Source organism: Empidonax traillii, unplaced genomic scaffold (assembly GCF_003031625.1).
Source record: "Empidonax traillii isolate 1590-97213 ecotype Southwest subspecies unplaced genomic scaffold, ASM303162v1 scaffold382:size1915631, whole genome shotgun sequence".
Lineage (NCBI taxonomy): Eukaryota > Metazoa > Chordata > Aves > Passeriformes > Tyrannidae > Empidonax > Empidonax traillii.
This window is the reverse complement of record NW_020955575.1, coordinates 1,215,810-1,241,583: the sequence shown is the minus strand read 5'-3', so window position 1 is coordinate 1,241,583 and position 25,774 is coordinate 1,215,810. Positions and strand designations below refer to the sequence as shown.

At 39.6% G+C, this 25,774-nt stretch overlaps 1 protein-coding gene across 5 annotated transcripts in view; it reads right to left on the bottom strand.

Annotated features, from left to right (window-relative positions):
- Window positions 1-24,959, bottom strand: part of EPHA7 (EPH receptor A7) — a 150,664-nt gene extending 125,705 nt beyond the window's left edge. For all 5 annotated transcript variants that reach the window (XM_027893118.1, XM_027893119.1, XM_027893115.1 and 2 more), the window contains exons 1-3: window positions 24,646-24,959; window positions 20,546-20,610; window positions 15,599-16,268 (exon numbers count right to left, since the gene is read on the bottom strand). In XM_027893118.1, the coding sequence (XP_027748919.1) occupies window positions 15,599-16,268; window positions 20,546-20,610; window positions 24,646-24,742 (832 nt within the window). In that variant the 5' untranslated portion in view covers window positions 24,743-24,959. The remainder of the gene's footprint in view (window positions 1-15,598; window positions 16,269-20,545; window positions 20,611-24,645) is intronic.
- Window positions 24,960-25,774: the final 815 nt, after the last annotated feature.

Here is a 25,774-nt window from a genome sequence, read left to right as displayed (position 1 = left end):
CATTTACACTTGGCTGAGAATTGGCTGGTGCCAACAATAGAGGTTTAGATCCTCTGCTGAGCAGGGTTAAAAACTGACAGAAAGCTGCCATTGAGGAAGATGGATGATCGTACTAGCTGACCCTATTCCTCCCCAAGTGTCACAGCTTCAGCCTCTTTTCTATCTCCGCAACAAAAGACCCTCTCTGAGCTTCCCAGTGGCCTTCAGCTTTATTGGTGCTAACAGGCCCAGACATTTTCATCGATTGGATTCTCTACCTCTTAAACACAAGAGCTTGCCCTCCCTGGCTAGCCAAACCTTGGCACAGATGTCTTTTTTTGTAATTGCTTCTCTGCTGTCTGTTGGGAAGGATGCAATCGGACAGGCGAACATCATGTCAACACAGAAAATGCTTCACCATTTATCTCGGTTTCCCAATGGCATTTTAAGGAAAGTGATATGCTGCTTGCCTGGGGGTCGGGGTTTAACCCTTCCACAGCTCAAAGTGTCTATAGATGCAGAAAAGGAAGTTGCGGTAATAAAATTGTACTGTATTTGTCCTACACATAGTTTAAAAATGATGAATTAGTTTTTTCAATCAAACTCTTTCAAATCTACATCTCTAAATGCACAGAAATCAATTTAGTGGTGTTACTGGGTATGCTTCTATGTCAGATCCTAAAGGGGCTATTCAGTCAAGTTCAAAGTACACATTTAAGGCTTGAACAGTTAATAATGCAAACATCTGTAGAATTTCCAGTCTCTTTAAATCTGAGGCCACAAACATAATAAAAATCACAAAAATACACTAGGAGCTTAAATGGATTAGAACATATCTATAGCATGAAATGAAAACAATCATTCTAACATTTGAATGACAAAATGACTCAAGAAAGGATATAAAGGAAATACAACAGAGCTGTATAGAACGCTTCAGGGTTGAAGAAAAACAAAACTGATGTTCTTTTATCTTTTTTTTATTCCAAACATCTGCTATCGGACATTGCTGGCAGAAGAGTAATGGATTTGACAAGCCACTTGTTTGATCCAATACAGCAATTCCTGTCTTTCTGCATACACCATGGAAACACCTGGCCTCCTATCATAATTATATTTTTTTCCAGATTCTGGGCTGCACTGCATGTGGTCTGTGCCAGACTGATTGTCCAAAGCCACCTTAAAAATACTGTAGCTAGCACAGGACTGGTCTACAACTGAGGTGCAATCAACAGGATTATAGCAACCCTTGTTCTGCCTAACATAGATTTATAGCCAGAAGTGAAGGAACATGGATTAAACACCTCTATTAACACCCAAGGCTCAAGTTATATAGCAGGGACTGGCACAACTCTCAGAATTAGCAATGAACAGATGAAAAAGCAAATGGGTGGGAAGACACAAAAACTGATCCTTTACAGAGATAGGGAGTTTGTATTAAATATTATGGAACAATTCTCTCAAATATTAGGGTAGAAATACCAGATACAGAGGAGGTCATAAAGTTACAGGACAAAAAAGCAATCCAACCTAGTATTCATCCTATAAAGGTGAACGGAAATATCAGCCACCAAAACTACCTCTCTGCCACAACGCAGTGTGGCAACATGGATCAAATTATTTCAGTTCTCCAATAGCGCTTGTAGTTATAACTGAGGGAGGGGATTGGAGGGAGCAGAGGTGGGAGTGTCATCAAGGAAAAAGTCAAACATTTTCTGCTGTAGTAGAGGGGAAAATGGCACCATTTTCAAACTAGCTGCTATCAAAAAAAAAAAAAAAGTTTACCTCAGTCATAAAAACACTAGAAAAGAAAACCCAGTCATAACTCAGCCATAAAATGAAAAGATGTACTATGAAAAAAATATGCGTGAAAGTAGCTGAAGTGGTTTTTGAAAATACTGTAATACATATATTTCTTGGAATGAGGTGTTTATTGCAAACAGCCTACTGCAATATAAAATAATGCAATTGTGTGATTGTACACCAAGATTCATGATGACTTTTTTTTTCTTTTTTTACACTGCTGGAAGGGAATATTGCCACATTAATGAGGAAAACACACATTTTTCATATTTAGTAATTCCTATTAAAAAAACTGCTTTTAGCAAGGAGAGCAAGACGGGGCCCTTGCTCTTTGTGTTAATAATAGATGGTTATGACATGGGGCCAATTCCTGTTTATCTTACCCTCACAAGCAGTCCCAAGGGACTCTTTATTCTTTAAAACAAACAAACAAACAAAAACCAAACCCAAACAACAACAACAAAACAAAACAACAAACAATCAAGATTTTACCCAAGGGAAAATAAGCAGTTTTGCAACAGAAATGTTTTTGGTGCCCTTTTCCACTGGTCACATTGGAACACCTTGTCAACTCCAAAGGAAGCTTTAAGGAACCCCAGATGCAGGTACTTGGGAGAAACAGAGAAAGAGAGAACTGGCACATAAATATGAAATGATAACAGCTCTGAACAGATTTTCACAAAATGCTTCAGAAACTGCTATCAGGGACAGAGATTGGCAAGGGATTTCCAGCAGCACAGTACTTCCATCTGGACTAGGTGGTACTATAGTGTCTCCCAAAGCTGAAAGCTATGGGGATTTTAAGGAAGACAGGACAGACAGCTTACAGAGATGTGTAATAGCACAGGAGAAAAACAGGAGTTTTTCCCCCATGGATAATCACAAGAAAAGGGTTCCAGTCAGAAGATGTTCTTTTCCATCACCTTAACGAGCAGCCCTCCTTCTGTTTTAGTTAATAAGTTCAAGTTAACAATAATATATTTGAAAGCATATTCAGAAAATTTAAATTTAGAGAAATTATGAGAAATAAGTATCTATGAGGCAGGTGTTTATCATACATTGAAGATGTCCAGGTTGTTCAACGTACAAAGGAAAGTATCATCTCTCTAAAGGGCTATACTGTGTTTCTTTAGCTAAGTAATACCATTGCTCTGTGGGGAGGTGCCTACCACAAGAAGCAGGAGTAGCTCAGCCACTGTTCCCACAGCACACAGGCTACCCAGCCTAGGGCAAGTGTAAATTTCATGTGACACACTAAGAGCTTGCTTATATCCTCCTCTAAAAGGAGGTGTGAGAGTGCCATAAGGGTGGTTTTATTTCACCGAACGTAAATATACTACCAACTCAAGGAAATAGAGACAACTGGTATGATTGCAGATATTTAGAACTCACTTCTGAAGAGACCATAAAGGTTGCAAGATTGAAAAGCCTCTTCCATCTCTGCATTTAGAGGAAATATAAATTAGGGATTGGGGATTTTCTTCTACCTAAAGAAAAAATTACATTAGTATATGTCTATTAGGTAAGCATGTATAGCACTTTATAAAGCAACATGAAAAATATTGCCTCAACCTGAATATATAAGCACCTCAGTCACTCGCAGCTAGAAGCAGCAAAATGACACGATACCCATATTTACCAGACCAAACAAAACTCTTAGCTGGTGACCACGGTGCAAGAAAGCGAAGGCATAACTTTACAAATCAAGTGAGTCTAGGATACATGGAAGGATATCCTCCCTTTAGAAAGAAGGGCAGTCCAAGCAGAAGATCTTTTTGTGTATGTGGGGCTGATCTGTAATGTTTCTGTGTATTCAGATGACCCAAGCAGGTTGTTTGTGCATAGTCCCAGAACATGTCCATCAATCAATGTCAACATTCTTCCAAGCTCCATTCTGACTGGCAACTGACAGTCAGTTATCTCCTGAATGTTAATTAGTAATGAATACCCTTGTCACTGCTTAAATACACAAAATGTCTTTAAAATGGCAGAAGTTTAAAAATGGGGTTTGTTTTGTGAGAACAGGGAATGCATTTTCATTTAGTCCCTGTATTAAGGAAAGAAATAAAATCCCTCACTTAAAGATTGCACATCATTTGTGCTATCAACATGTGCTTTATTTTCTAAAAACTACTCATCTCTACTTGTGTCATGCAATTTTGAATCTCATATTCCTGGATACATGATTTTTTACAACAACAATACATAATACAGTGACTGTAGCTCTAAATACGACAGAAAATCTTTAAAGATAAAAGATCAAAAGTAAGTATGTCATTGTTTTCTCCTCTGTCTCACTGGCCCAGGGAAAAGAAAAAGTGTGTTTTAAGATGTTATTTCTCTCTATTGTTTATTGACAAGACTTTTTTAATAGCAGGCCAAATAGAGACTTATTTCAACTTATTTCAACTTATTTCAACTGACAAACTAAAGCAGACAGACAAGCATGCACATTGTAGAGCCAAAGAATTGCACCTTTTAATCAGAAAATTGAGTGATATGCAACTTAAGTGGAAAGTAACAGAAGAGACAGTCACAGACCACAGACTGAATATTCTTTTCCATCTGCACTAGGGAACACGATTTTCAACCCTGCTTATGATTTTAAGCACATAATAGTTTCACACTTCTCAGAAGCAGGCTGCAGATTAAATCTGGCTGAGACTTCCATAGGTGAGATAATTAGGTGACAATGTGGAGCCCTGGGATTTGCTAACAGTTCAAACAATGTCCATTTCCTATAGGTATCATTTGGAGGAACTTTATCACTACTCTTTTTTTCTAGTTAGTGTCAATAAAACTGTCCACATTTTCAAAGTTGTCCGTTTTTCTTTATAACAGATAAATGTGTAGTCAATCAGGACAGAACAATGTCACAATTATAATATACTCAATAAATAAAATAATGAATGTTAATTTTTTGCTGAAGAGCTACTGGTATAGTACAAACTTTATCAATAAATTGGACAAAAATGAAGCTGGAGAGTTACCGAATTTATTTACTGTGCAAATAAATTGCTTAAGAAAAAATATGTCGACATTTTGAAACATGAGAAATCAAACATCCAAGTTCAGTGCTTGATTTCAGCTAAGACTGTATGATGGACCTGATCCAAGACAACAACATCAAGTAAGAATACCCTCTCTTTGACAGGATTCCAGTCACATATCAAAAATATCTCTACATCAATTAAATCTCTCTACAGCAATTAAAAGAGAAATTCCAAATATTATCTAAAAAAAAAAAAAAAATCTGTTCCTTCTTTCTAATTACATTTTCTAATTTGGTGTTTTAATACTTCAAGCAAAACTACACATTCTAACAGATACAAGAGAAAAGACCAGTATGTCTCCATTTGCCTTGACATACAAACACATCATTTGTATAAAGAAATGAAAAATCAGTAGAATTTTTCCTCCAGTTCTAGCGTTCACCTCAGAAGTTTATACATATTTATATTTATATATATATATATACACACCCACAGTGGAAATAATTGATCAAGACAAAAAGATGTCAACATTAGGAAACACTAGAATTCAAATATCCAAGATTAAGTGGCTTATATTTATATGTATGTCTGGGTTTTATATATTATATATAATTTTATATATATATATATATATATATACACACACACACACACAGAACATAAGGGACTGGAACCCTTGAACCATATGAATGATTCTAACTGCTAGATTATGGGAAGTGCAAGTTTCAGCAGGAGCTAATAAAACCTTCTAACAGTGACTGTATGTTGGTTAATAGGCATGCCCTATTTGTAGCAAGAGATCCAAGTTCAAATTCCTCTCAGCAAGAAAAATAATTGACCTAAGCCTGGAAAGCTTGAGTTAAGTGAGATCATGTAAATATGGCCAGTGTTCACAGCCACATGATGCCCACTCAGACCATGTTTCACAGACAGATTTTTGAACATGTAATTTGTTCCAGCATTAACAGAGCTGAGCTGTTTGGCACACAGAATGCCCAACTTTTAGCAATAAAATAAACTTTACTTATAGAATCTCAATTGCCAACATTCTTCAAGCATTTTCATGGTAGGTAAGCAAGGGTTCCAATATTTTAAATTAGAGATTTAATGAAATTTTCAACACCAACTATGTCTCTCTGTGGACACAATTCGATTGATTCAAACCACACAGACATTCATGAGATGTGTAGTTTTTTCTCAAAATCTAACCACACAATAGTGTAGTGTAAAAAAAAGATGGTACATTCAAGAAATTCAAAGAATACAATGTTTACTACTCACAAATGAAGACTAGCTCATAAACTGAGAAACTGAGAGGTTTGCAGGGTTGGAGGCCACAGGTAGTACTAACTTTTTGGGTCAAGTGGATCAGGTCATTAATCCATGCTCCAGACAACTGAGTTTTTCCTTGACAGTCCATCATGAAGTAGATGAAAGACATTCTGCCCCTCTCCTACACAGGGGTTTAGACTTGTATAGAGAAATATGCACATGTACACTATGTCATAAGACTAGAACTAAAGCACATACATGGTCATTTGAGAAAAAATAGCTCTATTAACTGTCAAGGGACACTTTCAATTTAATCACATCATGAGGATACATACAGTAAGATGAAGGGAATGTACACAGGTCACATGCATGTGGCTACATGAGGCCACCATATCGGTCACCTGCCAGAAGGCCTCCAAATATCACTTTCAAGGTCCCCCTAATTCAATCCACTGTGTTCAATCTACTGGAAAAATAAACACAGTCATCTACACCGCAAAATATATCACATTTGCTAAATGTAAGAAAAGAATAATGAGACATTAACTATGCTAGAGATTACATATCTCATGTAACAAAGGGAATTTTTGGGTTCCATTTATATTCACCTCCCTGTACACATTTATAGGAGCACAATATCTACAATTCTGAAAATTCTAATCGAACATGCATTTAAATATGTTTCAGCGGCATAAAAGTTTTAGGTTTATATATATATGTTTACACTTACCTAAAACTTTATGGGTTTCCTCAGTAGGAAAATATCAACACACAATATTGCTCTCATTGAGTTAATGGGATTCTCTCTGTTAAGTTCTAGGGATGATGTCTCAGCCCTTAGTCCTACATAGTTATCTGCATTAGACATTTCTTCCTTAAAACAGTCGTATAACTTGTTTAGTGAAAAGCAGGAGCTCCAGAGCTCCATTTTTACACTTTTTCAGCCTATTTATTTATGTTAATACATACCGTCAGAACATTTTTTGTTCAAAACAAACAAATGAAAAAAATCTTCAGCTAACCTGCTCTGGACTTGCTACAGCCTCTCAAAAGCCTTAGTGTATTTCACAAGTACATCAAGAAATAACCTTTTGCATTTATGTCCATTAAACACATTGCAAAATAATAACAGTAATTATATTTCCTCGTCATGTACATCCTTTTTTCCCCATCAATCGCACGCATTTGAAGAATGTTCAGATACCAGAAGATACTAATAATTACAGTCAATTAGACTTTTATTGGAAAAACGCTTGATACTATTATTGCAGGAGATCTTGCAGAGAGTCACATGTAACTAATGCAAACCATAAAAATTCAGAAGTTAAAGTATCAAATTACATTTGGTAAAAAACCCTGATGTTTGTTACAGATACGAGAAACTTTATCCTCCTTAAGACAGGCAGCAGGCCACCCACCTAAATAAAGCCATGCAGGTAAACTGACACAATCTGAACACTAGAAGTATAATAATTGAGCCCAATTCTTATTGCACACAGGTTTTATACTTGGTTGCCTTTGCTACTCTGAATTATAAATTAGGTTACTATTAATCAAAATTTCCCCAAATGAATACATTCAAAGACATAATTTTTCCTATGTGGAAATCCCTTCTTAATGAAGAGAAAAAGAAAAAGAAATAGAAATAAGGAAAAAAGTGTTAAATACTGAACAGTCCCTTTCCAGTATGTTGGCATTCGTGTTTTTTACGAGATTCTATGAAGCCAGAATCAGTCATTAATGGAAAAATATACAATAATACTCCTTCACCAGAGCCACCAGGCACACGCTGCTGATATGTCTGAGAGCAAGAAATAAAACACGAGATTACAACAGAAAGAAAGTTTATGCTGTGAAATATTAACCAGATATTATTCACTTTCACATTTATTTTTCATCAATATTAGGGACAAGAGAACTCATTGCGACATATATAGGCAGCAGAAAAATTAGGAAGTGCACCAGGATAAAAGCTTCTCTAAGGAGAAGAGTGCTTATAGAAGTGTTTTAAATACACTTGCTATTGCTGCTGTTTTCACAATAATAGAAGGTTATAGAAGAAATTAGACACACCATCCTCTAAAAAGAGATTACTTTTTATGAAATTAAAGGGGGGTAATGCCAAATTAAAGAGTGAACCTGCCTTTTTTTTGGTTCTGTTTGACACCAAAACGTTCTATGAAGGATTATGGTAGAAAACATCTACATATTTTTCCTGTCAAGTTCTTGGTTTTCAATAAGCTCTCTGAATATACTTTTCTAATTTTTTGACGGAAATTCCTACAAACTGTTTTATTCTCAATTTGGTTTCAACCTTAAGTTTTTATTAACAAAGTAGTATTTACAGAATTTTAGGAAGGGTAAAAAACAACTCAATAAGTATATGTATTGAGTATACTTCAAAAGATCCATCTTTGTCTTTGTAGATATTAATTTGGAAATGCTTTATTTGTTTCCAATCTAAAAAGTTTTAATCCACAATAAACTGGTACAACTTACTGTTTTTAATAACTAAATTTTCATTGCAGACATAGTTTGCACAGTATAAGGAAAACACCAGGATTTAATGTTTATAAATCACAAAACAATAATTTTTACTCTATAGTTCAAGTAATAATAAGTATGATATTAACTGAAAGCCAACATTAAAACTATCTCCACAACTTCTCAAGTAAAAACAGACAGATATTCTTAAAGATTTAATACTGCTTAATATATATGAACTGTTGGTGGGGAGCAAATATTTTAACAATAACAGAGGAAGCTTGAGATGCATCAAAATTTGAAAGCTAATCTAGTTAAGCAAACATTTTGCCTGCATAATTTTCTGGAGATTTTTTCAGCTTCAGTACCAAACATAAATTTCTCCTTATAGTTGTCCCACTTTTCAAATAAGAACCTCAACTTCACTCCTTCATTTAAGGGTCCTTATTTTCAGAGAAAAATTTATTCTTTGAACCACAGTTTTCTTGAATAACTTTCAACAGCATTTCAGTATCTAGATAATAATGTTTTACAGATACATAAAGCAGATTAGGTAAACAGTTATTACTATGTTTTTTCTGTGATCAGTTCTTCTATTAAAAGATCCCCACTTTCAGTTTCTCTGTAACCTACAACTCTCCTTTTTCAGTCCCAGAAATCTTGTTTTGTGGATGGGTTTTGTTTTTTTCTTAAAAAGCAAAGTCATATCAGTGGAATGCATGACACTTGTGATCCCCTTAGCAAGGCTTATATGTGTCACCTCTTCCATTTGTACTCTGAAATCAAAGAATACTTCGACTTATTTTTAGTGGCCTAATTCTGAGAAGTTAACAGAAAACCTGGAGTAAAACAAAACAAAAAAACCACCACCAAAACAACAACAAAAAAACCAAATAAATACCCCTCACCACCACCAAAACAACAACAACAAAAAAAACTCCTCTAAATTTTCACTCAAGAAGTTTCTTTTTCATCTAGGAACTTTTTTTTTATACTTGGAAAGAGGTAACAACGCTATCAGATATCTATAACACCTTTCACAAAAGACTTCTCGGCAGGAAAGTTTGTTTCAGAAGCAAGATGTTTGGTTTTGGGTAACAGACTTGACAGGATGAGATTTCACTTCTAAATAGCAACTAAAGCTCCCTTTGGAACAAACAGGAAATAGACTTTATGGCTAAGGAGTTAACGGCCCAGCTGTTGAGCAACCATAGCTAATTCAGCAGCGACATCCCAGACCTGTAAAACAGACAGTTTTAGTGCCTCCCTGTAACTAAAGGAGAAGTTACTAAGATTCTGTTAGATTTCATTGCTGGCTTTGTTTTGATTTCAAAATATGGGCACAGCAGTGAATCTCACCAAAAAAAAAAAAAAAAAAAAAAAAAAAAAAAAAAAAAAAAAAAAAAAAAAAAAAAAAAAAAAAAAAAAAAAAAAAAAAAAAAAGCAACAAATTTATTTTAAGAAACTGAGATTCATCTAACCTCTAGCAAAATGCAAATATAAAATTAAGTCCTGGAGACAGAAGAATCTGGGAAGAACAGAGGGGCAGGCAGGAAGGGGCTGGAGAAGAGAGGTTGGAGAGCTACATTCAGCTCCATCCAGTAATTTCAGTTCTAGGATCTGGGCTCCTGATTGCCCAGCTGCATGTGCTATTTCACTTCTTTCAGCTCTTCTGCAGCAAAACAAGTAGTTTATTCAAAAATAAACTTGTCGTCAGTAGCTCTGCAGTTAACTCATTTAGGGATCACTCTGATGGGTGAAGTGGTAGTTTGGACTGCCTTCATCACTTGATCACTTCAACTTCTGATCACTTTACTTCTCACATGTCTTCATGTCACACTTGAGAGTGAATGCTGCATCACCAAAACTATGATGGCCAATAATCATACTAATCAAACTAATTCAGACACTTCAGACACTACCAAAAAAAAAAAAATGTATCTTGGGGCCAAAAGACAATGCAGAAGAGATCTGAAGCAAATGGTATAAAGCATGAAGGCCCCCATTTTTTTCAAGTGATGGTTAGCCCTGATCACTGAGATCATAGGCCTCATGTTATTTCACTTGGAAACACTCTTAAAAGAGGACATGATTAACAGTGGATGTAGCTCCTCTCTCCTTCTATTCTCTGTGCTTACACATCCAAAAAGCTGAAGAATATGAACAAAGTAGGTCAAAGAAACCCAAATTACTTAAGCAGACTGATAAATTGTGAAAATCATCCTCTTTATGAGCACTAGACCGTTCGGAAAAAAAGATATGGCAAGAAAATATATCTTCCTACCATATCTCTAACAAGAAGGACAGTCAGACGAATCCAGGGTGAATGAAAGCAAAGACATTAAACTTTCTAGAAATTCCAAAGTAGGTTGAAAGCAGAAATCACAGCTCTGCATTTCATAGAAGAAACACCTTCAGTATTCTTGACCATCTAGCTAGGTCTTAATTTTACCTTGGAAGTATTTAGTATATTTTTCTGAAGCCTGCTAGGATCCTCTAGAAATATATTTACTTTTTTTTTTTTTTTTTTTAATTAAGAAGTTCATATTCAGCTGTATCTTTGACCTGATATGAGATACCATTGACTGTTCTTTTAAAAGGGACAGAAAAATTATTTAATATGTTAGGGAATAAAAAGGGAAGGAGGTAGATGCTCTCCTACTGAACTTCTACTGACTTCTGAAAATGCTAAGACTCAGAATTCCTCAATTCTCTGCTCTGGTTCAATTTGCTAAGACTAATTACATTCTCTTCCCTAGAGTAATTCTGGAGGCAAATGGAAGAAAGGTAACTCTTCTTCAAAAACGGAAACATTTAGAGTCTTGATGATATAAATGCCATTGAAAAGTTTTCTACCATTTCTCCCTGTCTCTACAGAGCAAAAAATTTTCAAGTTGAAAATGCAGGAATGTCAACATAGATTACTCAAGCTGCAGGTCACCCATAGCTTTTGTGACACACTGTTTGAGCTAAACTCTACACACAATTCACCGTATGTGCAACTTGGGCTTTTTGGAAGCATGGTAACATTTTTTTAATGACAACTTATTCCCATTCTCCCCCTAAATTAATTGCCCTCTATTAACAAACTTGTGGTAAATCAGCTCCTAAGTGGAGTAACATAAAACACACAAGAAAAAACAAACAAACATAACCACACATACTTTACCACAAATATATGCCGCACATAAGGCAAATTCAGTTTCTGGATCCGTTATCAAGTAATATCTCACAAAGTAAAGAGATAGAAAGTTTACCCCAAGAAATAAAAAGAAAAGGAACAGATGCAGCTTGGCACAGTGTACAGCACTTGACAAAGACTGGAAAGAAAAGCCTGCAGCTCTCTTTTTACCTCACCAAGACAAAATGTGCAAATAGCTGTAATCCTCTCCTCATTCGGAGGCCAATAAAACAACTGTTAATGCATACGCTATAATAATATGTTTAACAGTAAAATGCACCCGTTTGGCTTCCCCTAGGAATTTGAATTTTTGGACTTGGTGCCCAATCATCTATGTAATTTCTCAGTTCAGTAATATTAAGAGAAGCTTCCCATCTTCTGAAATATCACTCTACTGCTCTGATTGAATAAAATTAATTCTCTCCCTCTCCACCCCCAACTAACATGAAACAGATGGAAAATACATTACACTAGAAGCTTTCACGGAATTATTTTCTCCTTCAAATACCAATCACTGATTGCAGTGTACTCCTTACACACATAACATATCAACTGAACTCCACTGTGAGAAAAAGTCAAAGTTAGATGTATTGAGAATCCACTACAGTTACTGAGAAGTCAATTGGGCTTTTGTGGTTGAGGTTTTTTTTCCAGAACAGATGCAATACATAGTGTTGAAAGAACTGATTATGTCTAAGTATACCTTCCTGGTACCTTTGCTAGGTACTCTTCAAGACAATCCTTTAAAATGTACGACTTCCATACCAAAGCCTAGCACCACATACCAGCAGGCATAAGACCAATACTGAGGAAATAGGGTCCTTGAACATAAGCAAAAGAATATGCAACTGAAAGTTCAGAGACTCACCTAGTTTTCTCATGTTTGTTTCACACAAGTTTAAGACTTTGCTTTAAATTACATTTGGGATTTTTGTATATATCTGAAATTTGTCTCTCATGTATAAGCGTTATCACAAAAGGCCACTGAGGTGGCCAGGATTCTTTGGCACTCCTATTATGAGAAGTAATCAGTGTATATACAAAAAAAATTTAAAAAAAAAACTAAATAAATAAAAAAATTCAGTTTGAAAGATCGAGCAATGAAAAAGAAACACATGGGATATCATTTTCCAGGTTATATGTTTCACCACTCATGATTGTTTTCTTCCTTATTCTTCCCATCAATACCAGTTACTTACATTCTTAAAACAAAAATTTTCTGGCAACATATCGAGTACAGAGTTGTGTATAAATCAAAATTCAATTGTTTCAGTATCTGAACTCCATAAATTTCACACATGGGAGAGGAGCTGTATGCAGAAGGAACACATTATTCAATCACAGCCAGCCAATCAAGCTAGCGTAACACAGATGAAAATCCCCATGGAGTTACAGGCTGAAGAGCTATTTGGAACTACACTGTGGCCACCTACTCCTACCTTTGCTAGAACTCAGCCAGAGAAGGTATCGTTCTGTATCTTTAAAAGACCATCCTATTGTGTTAAGTTAATTCAGCTGAGCTTTAGCAAGTGTGAGAGAAGAATCAGACTTATGCCCCTCCTGACAGAGCACAATGATCTCTGTCCTAAGTAGTCCCAAAGAAGTCATGCAGCATGCCAGGTACAAAGTATTTGCAGAAGTGAGCCTTCAGGTAGGGCTGCAAAGGCTCTGGGTTAAGGAAGCACTTACCAACTTCCTTCTGCTTGATCTGTTACACAGCTCGACAGTAACAGATAGCCAGTTGCATGAGTGTCAGTGTTCAGATAAGTTTCTCTCAATATCTGTCACAAAAACCAGACACTGTATCAGTGTGCCAGCTGTATTATCGGTCACTACATAGTTAATCATACTTAATAACATCCTCGAGCACAGACATGGCACACAGACAGCAATTACTGTGAACCACAGTCACCCAGATCATTCTGACTCTGAGCTGCCAACTCGGTGCACTCTCGACAAGTGCCTGCCTACCACCTTTTCCCTCTCAAACACATTAGCTTGCCTCAATATGGGGCCAGAGTTTGTTTTGAAACTCTTAACAGAATCACTGAAAGAAAAGAGGAAAAATACCATAAATGATTCCCTGGACTGTTTCCAGAGGAGCGTGTTCTCTGAGCGATTGCTTTGGAAGCAAGCCAAAAATGGGAAGTGTTCTTGCAAATGAGCACGCTACTATGCTCAAGTACAAGTTATCATTTAATTCTTTTGACAGCATCAGCATGGATAGAAATTAAGAAGCCTGTTTAATAAACAGGTTACCTGAATTCCAGTTACCAAACATCAATTTCTTCTCTATCCATCCCTGCCATGCTTACTCAGCTCCTGCCCCCCACCTACTTCCCAAAATAAAGTGGTTTCTTTTTTGGATACTTTCTCTCCTTTACTGAAAGTGTAATAACATTAGTATATTAATTACATCAACCATAACAAGGTCTGTAACCAAGAACAAGTTAACTAAGAAAAGAAATCAGTCCCTCAGAAGAAAATATTCAAAAACCTCAAAACAAACTTCTACAGGACACAGCAGTTAATATTTTTAACAGATCTTTAATACCGTCTACTGAATGATTATGTCCAGACAGTTTTTTACATTACAATTACTCCTAATGAGATCACCTTCTGCAGTGTATAAGACCTCATCCCTTCCCAACAGAACAATTAAAGATTTGTGTGGGGCTATGGAAGTCTCAGATCAACTCCACTCACTTCACCTTGTACTGAATTTCCTCATAAAAACTTGTCAACAGCACAACTGTTGTTTTTTTTTTTTCCTGAGGACAAATTATTGTTTGCTTTGGTTTAGGGTGTCCTTAATCCTCTACAGATTCTGAAGTCCTCATACAGGCACATCAGACCCACTGACTGCTGTCAGCTTTGGTTTTGACATTATGTACATTTCTCTTCTTCGTAGATTTGTGAGGGTTTTTTTTCCAGTTTCTGACTTATACCATTTCTCAACAACAAATGTCTGCCTATCTTGCAATATGGTGATATATAACTCCTTGTGCTATTTGACAAAAAAAAAATGATAGACCTTGTATTAAATGTACATGAAAATACCTGTCTTCAAACAAACTGCCTGTTCTCTTACTTTTACTCTAAGCAAAGACAATGAAACATCCTCTCTCATGCTAAGCAGAAATGTCTTACGGTTGAAGCCCCAGAGACAGCAATGCTAAGGATACATATCATTCTAAGAACACAGCTGACTGAATTAGTATGAACTAGAAAGTACAACTTGGTAGTCTCTGATTTGCTAGTACTTTAAAATAATCACCATGATCCTACAGCAAGCCAAAAGTTTAGTTTTATGCAAAAATATATTGTGGAAAGGAAACAACAATTTTTATTCTGAAAATTTAATATTCTGTTTGAAAGATCTATCTTGTGTTTGAATTCTTACACACTTCACAAAAATCTCTCAGTTTTTACTGTGTGTGTATTCTTCCCATTATTAACCACATCCCATTCTATTTTACTACTTTACTAGTTTCCTTAAAATTCTGTCATAGATCATCTGAAAGAACAAAGTATTTACCTACTCATACCTGAAGTTATTAATACAGTGTTCTGTGATAGGTATGACTTGCTCAGCTTTACCAAGAAGCACAAGAAACCACACCTTAACCAGTTAAAAATGTTAGTCCTGAACCTATAGTTATACTTCACACAACTTCAACTTTTTTTGTTTAAATTTGAAAATGCAGTATGCAACCACGGATTTCCAGAATCGAACTGGCTGACTGCTTTAAAATAAACAGTGTGAACTTTACAGATTGAGGATCCAAAAACTTTAAAAGCAGGTCAACCATGTATTTCTCCTGAAAAAAATAAAAATTAGCCGGTAGAACATGACCTATAATTCATAGCAAGTTGTGTGTTTACTTACGTTCACACGTGTCTCCTTTCTGCTGATATCCTGCTTTGCAGATACATTTTCCAATAGGCACTAACCATTCTCCCTCCGCGCTACAGTGCATCTTCGGCGAGTTCTCCGCCTCCTCCTCCGCACTGCTGACACAAGTTCCTCGCACTTCTACTAAAGAGGAAAACTCTGAGCCAGTCACTGTGTCAGGAAAAATAGCTAAGTTCTCAATGATGGACCAGCACTTCTTGTAGTAGACTTTGACAGAGACCAAAGCAATGCAGGCCCCTACATCCTGAAAAGCAAGATAGAATCCTTTTTTGGACAAAGGTCCAATTTCTCTCACCTCTGTGTTAAGTTTCATTTTTCTCTCCCCAAGATCACCCTGGGTAAAACTTTCATCTGCTGCAATAGTGTCTATTTTTACATATTGGTTTTCTCGGATATTCCTGCCAGTGTCGTAGTCTGTTTCATAATAATACAAGTTAAAAGTTTCTTTACAAGTCCCCAGAACTCCAGGAAGACTGTTACAATCCCTCAGAGTGAATTTCAGTTCTACAAAAATCCTTTGTGCATTGCTTTTTGCAATCCAGTTAGTCCGAAGCCAGTTGTTTTGGTTTGATTCCATCACCTGGCATACCTGGTATGTTCGTATAGGAGTGTAGTTTTCATCCAGTCCACTAATTTCTTCCCACTAAAATGATAACAAACAGTTAGTAATATAACAAGAAGTATGTCACCAGACGTAACTACTGTGTATTTTAAAAAGCTTCATATAACACATCTTCCTCCTTTATAACAGTAGGCTATCTTTAAAAATACTCTTAAGCACCTAAATGAAGAAAATACCTATTAATGCAGCAGTAGGCTCTCACTGCCTCCATGTCTTTTCCACATATAAATAACTTCCAAAAATCATTGTCATAACATGGGTAGAGTTGCAAAGGGGAACCCTTAGAAAAGGCTGTTTAGCATATCAGGTTCTGATTACACACTAGGCTCATACACATTTTGTTAAGGTCACAATGGTTTTGGGTGAGCAAAGACTGAAAGGAGGGAGGCAGCTTCTCTTTCAAAGAAACCTAAAACCAGTGAAGTCTCATAAACTGAAACTGCCCAATGTTACAGTACATAAAACTTGTCAAACTTTCAGTGCAGTTGTATAGAAAGCATGGGATCAAGTCTTGAAACTTGTGAGTCAGATGATTCTCACTCCTCTATGATTAAAGTGGCATAGAGAGAAGGCAAGAGAAAATGACAGAATTAAAAACCTGAAAGCAAGAAAACATTTTGGTTGTCCCCTTTTGGTTCAGGCCACGTTCTGTTTTATTTAAAACCAAAGAGGTAAGCGATAGCTCCTTCTCATCTCACATTTTGTCCAGTGGCTGCGGCCACATTAAGAGGAGCAAATTTCATTTAGTTCTAAATTCAAATAAGCCATGAGATTACATACAGAACAAAAAACAACCCACATGACTGAAAGTTCACTGTTTCAAAGCCTGGGTCTTGTTGATGTTCCCTCTCTTGGTTACCAACTATGTAACGAGCTAGTAAGCCTGTAACAGCCCTGGAGTCTTTAACAGCCCTTAGTAGCGTGGGAATTCACATCTCCAGCAATGGCAAACCTTCCTCTGAAATCAATCAGGCAGATCTGCCCAGGTGTAACCAAAACAATATCAGTCTCTCACCGTTTTTTCACATTTCTTGTAGCATTTAACTGACTGCAGAAAACACAGCTGTAGTAAATTAGAGGAGGGGGGTGAGCTTTCCTCACCCCATGATACAGGCAACCATGACTTCTCTGTATGGCACTTGGCCCTCTGGCCCTGTGTCAATAATGCACTTAAGCTCATGCTTAAGATCAGTAAAAGTACTTACGAGCTTAATGGTAAGCATGTGCTTAAGTACTTTGTGGGACTAGTATACTCAGCACCTCTGCAGGATGGAACATCCACTGACATTCCTTACACAGGCAACAAAACAAGTGTGGAAGGCACTGGTTTACCAGACCAGGAGTCATACGGTATACAACATTTTGCAAGCCTATTTGACAGCAAATGAGATCATTTTAATGTTGTTGCCTGCTCCAAGAAAAAGCAGATGTGGCTGATTTGATGCTGGAAGTTATCACCACAAAATATATCACAGCTGCAGATGCTGAAATGCACAGAAGTTGTAAATATCAAAGCACATTTCAAGGGCCAACAGTTAATATAGATTTTGTATATATGGTATTATATATGCATACGGTATTAAATGATTGAAATACATTATTAGATGCTCATGAAGTTAACTGAAGTGACTGCACATGGAACTGTATTAACTAACCTCAGAACAAAAGAAAGTCTATTTTCATAAGAGATTTATTAGGTCTGAATGAGTAATATTTTTTCCACCTTCGTACGGACTAGTATAAACAAGGAAAAGTAAAAAAGGGATCCTGGAGTGACAGGATTTTAGCTGTGTCGCAATAATGAAAAACATCTCCCCTTCAAAAAAAAAACAAAAACAAAAACAACAACAACAAAAAAAAACAAACTCCAAACAAAAAACCACAATAAAAAAATCCCACTAAGATGACATAAAAGGCATAAAAGGCATAAAGCCTAAAACTTTACTGATTTTCATAGTCTCCATTTCATATCAAGTAGTACTATTTGCTTTGGGGTTTCTTTGAGTTGGTTGGTTTAGGGGTTTTCTTTGTTTTATTTTTTATCTTGTGTAAGCATTCTTCCCTCCCAAGACAGATTCTGCAATGAGATATTCAGTTAGACAATGTATTGTATCTTCGAAGTGAAAGTAATTCTAATGCACCACACAACAGAATCTGTTTCCTTGGATTTTGATGTGGAATGCTTGACCAGAACAACCCCCCTGTCCCCTCAAAAAAAACCCAAATAAACTGAAACAAACAAACAAACAACTAACAAACAAAACACATTTTACAAAATTTACCTATTTTTAGTAATACACCACAAGTGAGTTCTCTCAGAGTCAAGATCCCACTACATGAGACTAGCTAGTATCAGAGAGATACTTATGCTACGGTCAAGGAAAACAATACAAAAAACTAAATTCACACAAAAAAAGTCCTAATTTTTGCTATCCCTAGCATTAACACATTAAATTTTTTTTTTTTTCTGCAGAGAAAAAAAATACATTAGTACTTTAGGATGTTGCCACCTATGGCATCTGAGCTCAAACTTCATTAAAGTCTTCTTATAGCAATCAATTCTATCACAGCTTTTACAGCAAGAAAACTCAACTTTTCTTTGTCCAGCTGCAAAATATGGTGATATATGATATTGTTCCATTGTTCTATTGGTTTCATGTTATGGCATTTTAACTTCTTAGTTATCTTAACAATGTTAAATGTAGCATTTGCAATTGAATGAGGCATTTAACGACTGTCTGACATATTGCATACTGTGATGATGCAGTAGTTTCTCAAGAAGATTTTCTGTATTTATTCCCATGAAGTCTTTATTGCACAATAAAAAATTCAATAATTAAAATTTACATTATTAAAATGGTACTTTTACAGTAATTTACAGGCAACTTTCTGAACATTTTCATGCATACAAATTCAGCCACGAGTTTTGATTCACTTTTAATTCCTGATTGAAATTGGCTTTTACCTCTGAAAGTTGCCTTTTACTATCTGTTAAATTTGACTCTACGTTCATCCTTCAATATGCTGACATGTGTAACACGTGTTGACATGTCTTTCATTATCTACACCTTAGCCTAATATAACTGCCACCAAGCTAATCTTTCAAACAGCTCTGGTAGAGGCTTCAATCAGTGCAAAACGCTAATGCCGAGGTTATTAGCCATCATATGCGTTGAGCTCACATTACATTCTCTCTGAAGTCCTTAGATTAGTTTCCAGTTTATGCTTGTATTGATATTACAATCTTGCTTTTAAAGAAAGACACTTTCCTATTTTCATTCTTCTTATTTAAAGGATTTGTTACACTTTCATATCCCCACTCACACTCTATGCTCTTCTGGCTCCAGCTTTAATGCGCTGAAGATTAAGGGACTGATCCCCAAAATTCTTGCTTGTGCAAAGAGTCACAATAGATTCAGCAAAACTGCTTCCGTGAGTAAGAACTGTTCATATAATTTATGATTTGTCAGACTGAGTTGATGTAGGACTGAGCCAAGGTAGGACAATACACCCATTATATCTTTCTGAATAGGTTCTTCCTCAAGGCTGGAGGAAGAGGGGGTTTTATGATATAATTTTTAATTCAGACTGAAAGCAGCATTTCTCAACTTTGTATACGTAATAAGTAAGACAATAACACTGATGTTCCTAAACATCTCATTTTTTAAAATAGTGTATTTTACAATGGTGCATTTCATATAGTGCCTTTAGATTAATTTGTAAAGAAGCTGGAGGGGGCCTTAACCACATAATTTGTGCCTCATTCCAGATATCAGGTTCCTCAAGACTTGGGGATGTTTCAAGTTTGAAATGTCATTTCAAACACATCTGTAATATACATGTTTTTATTCTAGAGCTCTTCAATCTGTGATATTCAATTACAAAGAAAACATCGTAAACAAATTTATGATCACCCCTTCTACAGAAAGTGAAAAACATATTTTTAGAAAGTTTCCCTACAGAGGCAAATCTGATGTTTCTAAAGGAAGAAGGAAAAGATTGATTTAAAATATTGTATCATAAATAGGCAGTGTAATCATTTGTACAGCACAAAGAAGTACACTACAAAACATACAGGTACCAAGAACATTTAGGTGAGTTTCTTAAGAGACTCTTGCTTTAAGTAGCGTGTACATTTGTACACTGTAACCAAGGTTTCATTCTGAAAATGAAGAAGCCATAAACACTTGGTATGATTACTGAGAGAAGTATGAGGGAGAGCTAGTTCAAAGCAGGTCTTTCAACTGCTACAGTAATTACTTGTCTCTAGGAACTTAGTTCTTGCCTGGAGTACTTACCCCATTGGGAGGAGAGGAAATCCATTCCAACTCTGTCTGTTGTGCTTTAGAGTCCAGCAATATTACTAAAGGAAAAAAAATGAAATTCCACAGTTTACTGAATATAAGAAGTGGGAATATAAAACTAAAGAACAGAATCTGAATTTTAAGAAGTGATAGAATGAATACAAATTTTGTAAAACTAATAATTTTTCTTCATATTATTAAAAAATTATCTGCAACCACAACTATGCCTTTATTTGTAAATAGATGATTAAAAGATTATGTGGCATCCACATATAAGCAGATATACACTAATCTTTACAATTTCATTGCTTAGAACTAAGTGGGGATTTTTTTAGTACTCTAAAGTATTACTAATCAGTCATTAAGACGCATGCTCTCTCCATCTCCTTTGCCATAAGAAGGACATTTCCCATATGCTGGTTATTTCAACCAGCTTAAAACAAACAAACACACACCAACATTTCAGTATTTCCAAACTGATTTAGACAGGACTGGCCTGTGCATTACTGAGAGTCACGCTGAAAAAGCAATGATCTTTTTAGAGTGTCAGAGTAAAAAATACTTCCATTAGATGATGAAATAGTAATTCGGTAAACAAATGACAACAAGGAATATAGAAAATAAAGGACTGCAGTTACCTCAAACCTCGCATTCACAAAAAAGAGACTAATTCACTTTATGATAATGGCCTACTAAAATCTTCATGCCATTATACCCCCATGACATTTCTATACAGAAAGACATCAGTTCTAGTTGCATTACAATTATTTCCAGCCTAATGTAACCTCTCTTCTGAAAGTGGTAATTCACAGTCTAATAAACCAACTCTTTAGTAGCATTTCTAATTTGAATCTATTCCATATATCTTTAGCTATAATGGTATTTATAATTCCATACACATTTAAGGACTGATATATAAATGTTTGATTTAAGGCTGTAACTTGAAGCAACTTTTGTCAGGTCTTTTGAAACGGCTACAATTCTGGCTTTGGCCCTTTCTCCTAGCATAATTGAACACAAAATTTCAGTGAATTACTAAAAAGATGAGATGACTAAAAAAGGTATTTAAAGGTTCATACAGTGATTGATATATGGAATATTAGCTGAACACAAAATGGTAGCTTCCAGGCCTGTATTTCAGTAATGAAGTGGAACTACTCATTAAGGAAGTTTCATAGTCTCCCTCTAGAAGGATTACCTGCTTATTTCATTAAGCTCGGATTCAAGGGGCTTTATTTTGTAACACTTTCTATAGTAAAGCAGATGCTGTATGTGGTGGTTTGTTAAACAAGAACATTTATAATCGTCCTGAAAAAAAGGGCACCATGAAAAATTTAACCATTTCAGCACCAGCACAACACCCCATGGCTGCAATTCATTATACTTTTTATTTGGCAGTAATTCTCCATCACGTAGCAACGGATGGGTACATCTCAGAAAGAAAATACAACAAGCAAATAAGAAAAAAAAAAGGGGGGAGGGGGGAGGAATAAACCAAACGCACACAAACTACTGCTCTGCAAACACTCCTTGCAAAGGAATCGTGGTGTTCCTTCCGGCACCCAAAGTTACCGGGGAAGAGCTCCCCAGGCCAGCGGCTGCTGCCCCGCTCCCTGTCCCGGGAGCCCTGTGGCAGTCATGGCTCGTTCTGCAGCGCGGGGAAGCGATGCGGGGGGACGTAGTCCGCAGCCTCCCGTGAACGGAGCACACCGGGATCCCCGGTGCGGTGCCCCCCGCAGGGGAGCTGCGGGCCGAGAGCGACTGGAGGCGGCGGGCGAAGCGCGGGGGCGCGGCCGCGGGAACGGGCTCCGCGGGGCCCCGCGCAGGGCGGGCAGCCGCCTCTCGCCCCCGCGGGAGCCGCAGCCGCGCTCCGGGAGCTGCGCGGGGCTGCGCTCGGGCGGCCGCGCCCCCGGGCCGAGCAGCGGGGCTGAGCCGCAGCGGAGCGCCGGTACCGCGGCCGTCCCCGCCACACCCCCGGCAGCCACTGCCTCGGGGAAAAGCGCCCGGGACGGCGGCCCCGGCACGGAGACCCGAGCTCTCGGTTACACACATTCCCCCGCCCCGGTCTTCCCAGGGGGAGCGGGCCGCAGTGCCCCCGTGCCTGCGCTGGCCCCAAGGGTCCCGGCCAGGGGAAGAGGACTCTGCAGGTAACGCGGTCACTCCCTCTCTTAGAGAGCCAGGCAGACCCTGCTCCGCTCCTCTCCAGTGGCTTGTATTTAGATACAGAAAGGAAACTCGCAAAACTTTTCGGTGCTTCACCCCTTCATCCCTCTTCGGTACCCAGCGGGGAGCGGTGGGTAACCGCGCGGGGCTGCTGCCGCCACCGGCCCTTTGGCGGGGCTGGCAGTGAAGCTGCAAAGTTACTTTTTTCTTCTTCTTAAAAAAAAAAAAAAAAAAAAAAAAAAAAAAAAAAAAAAAAAAAAAAAAAAAAAAAAAAAGAATAAAAGCTCTCTCTTTCTTCCATGGGAGTTTTCTGCGCTTTCAGCAGGTAACTGCCATCAATCCCTGTCTGCCGCTCGCCCCCTCCTGACCCTCCTTTGGATAGGTGATTTTCTCTGAACGTACAGTCATTATACACCCACACTCTTAGGTATAGATGCCTACATATCCATCCATACACGTATGATTAAAAACGGGGCAGACTGCCGCCGGGGAGCACCGGCGCAGCCTCGATCACGGAGCAATCCGCAGGGCAGAGCGGGACAGACAGCCACAGTCTCTCCACCTTCCTCCCTGTCCGTCTGCCCAGCCCTTCTCCCGCTCCCTACCCCACGGCCACGCGTTAATATTCGCCGTGTGAGGGTCTCTGTGCTTTACAGCCCCTTTAAATAAACTTTCAAAATGCTGCTAGGGAAAGGCTCTCCCTTCTATTCCTCTCTAACCTCGCCATCGACTTCTTCTCTTAAGGGCAGAGGACATTTTAATTGAGGCATTTTTTTAAGCTCCAGTTACAAGCTCAAAATTATATTTTACTGCATGCCAGCGGCTTGATGAAAAATATTGACGCATCCAGCTGAAGGGGGGGGGAAGGTGGGGAGAACACAAACGTATGCATATGCAGAGGCACCGAAAAAGCCCTGACTCCCCCTTCCCTGTCATGTCGTGTCGTGTGTGTGTGTCCCCCCTCGCTCCCCCGAAGATGGAGACGGACCTTCGGCTGTCAAACGGGAGCTAGGGCGCTCCTTTAAATCATTTCGGATTTTCTCAGCGTGAGAAAACAAAATCCCAGATGGACTTTGTGAATTGATTTTAAACACCTCCATCAGTCTGAAAAACTGCCTGGTTTGTCTCTGCGCGAGGGGAAACCCAGTGTCCGGGGTTCGCCTTACATAGATATCAGTGCTGGACCGATGGAAACCGGGAAGCCCCGCTGTGATCCTCAGACGGTGTAAAACGTCCATTCCTTAACCTCTCTCCCTCTCTCTCTCCAGTGATGCCGGGGCAGAGCACACACGTTGCAAGGCACACGACGCCAGGCCGTATGTACCCTCTAAATACATGCCCAGCTGGCATGGCCGGGAAGTGCGAAACTGCCTCCGATGCTCCTTCCCGTGGTCTGTGACCGGCCCCAAGGGGCCGGAGCGCTGCGGGCCCCTGGGCGGTAGCGGCGGGGAGCTGACCCGCAGCCGAAGCCCCGTGCCGTGCCTTGCCTTCCACGAGACGTCCCAAGCCCTAAAACTCGGCCCCTGCCCGAGGAGCAGCGAGGTAACCCGCCTTCCCGGAACCTACCTCCAAGGGAGGAGGAGGGCTGGAAGGGGACAGCGAGGCACCCCTGCACAGATCCCCGGGCCGAGGTCTCTCCCCAACCCCATGCCGTTTCATCACGTGCGAATGCCTCCCAAGCCTCATTCCTAGGAGCAAAGGCAGTTGTCCTGGTCTCTCACACATACACACGCACACCCCCACCAGTGAATGCCTAGGTCTTTCCTCCATCCTATCTCAACTAAATAAAGTCTTTTTTTTTTTTTTTTCCCTTTAATGGGGGCTGACATGCAGCTGGCAGGGGTAGGCAGGTCCCGCGCTGAGCCACTACACTGACTTCGTGGGCAAGAGCAATAAATAAACCCAAACTTTTGTTTTCCGCATCACCTTACCTTCTTTTGCAGCCTGTGCCTCCCCCGTGTGTGCAAAGCGGAACAGCCAGACGGAGCACAAAATAATCCAAGAAGGGAGCCTACTTTGGAAAGCCATGGTGCAGGAGCGGGATGATTTTATATTTCTAGCTCTGTATTTCTAGACACTGCCACTGCCGCCGCTTCGTTGGTGCTAGAGGACGGTGGAGAATTTGCTGTGCTAGTCTGTAGCTCGGCGCTCCCTCCCTCCAGGCTGCCTTTCTCTTTTGTCACCGCCTCCTCCTCCTCCCTCTCCACCGCCCCCGCGCCGCTGCCCGGCTCCCGCTCCGGGCCGGCCGCCCGCCAGCCCCGACTGCAGCCCGCCCGCCCGCGCCGCGCGGCGATAATATCAATGAAGGCGAGGGGGCGGGACCGCGGCGGGCGCGCGGCCCGTCCCTCACCGTGACTGACAGCCCGCGCCGGCCAAACAGCAGCGGCTCTCGGCGCCCGCCGGGCCGAGGCGGCGCCTGAGTGGTCGCGGCCGGAGGGGCGTGGCCGGCGGCGCCGGCCAATGAGCGCGCGGCGGTGTCGGGTGTCCGCGGGTGCCGGAGCCGCGGGCAGCGCGCGGGGCGCAGCGCCGGGACGGAGGGGCCGCGACGGGAGTGGCTCCCAGTGTGGGGGGCTCCGGGGGTTGTCCCGCACGCCTGGAGGCCGCCGGCAGGATCGTCCTGCGAGCGAATGGGACGGACGCCCAGACGAACTGACGGACGGACGGACGCACGCCACCCCCCCGCAGGGTTCTGTGTGTTCTCCCCGAGCCGCAGCCGCCGGGGTAGCGAGGGAGAGAGGTCCCGACCGGGGTCCGGCTGCAGCCCCAGCCCGAACCCGACCCCCCTGAGCCACCGCCGCCGGCGGGTCCTGGCGCTGCCCCCGCGCGGTGCCCGCCCGTGGCCGGGCTGAACGCGCACCTGGGCTGCTGCCATCGAAAGGGAAACTTAGGCGGGAGCTGCGGGATGGTTCCCGGAGGCATTCCCGTAATAAAAATCAAGTTCCTCGAGGTGGCATCACCTGGGCTCCCTTCCCTCTGTCTCGTTGGGGGTTTTAGCCCCGCGTCTGCGATTTGCCTCAAATACGAAGAGCAGGCTAATGACAATATAGTCATTATTTGGAG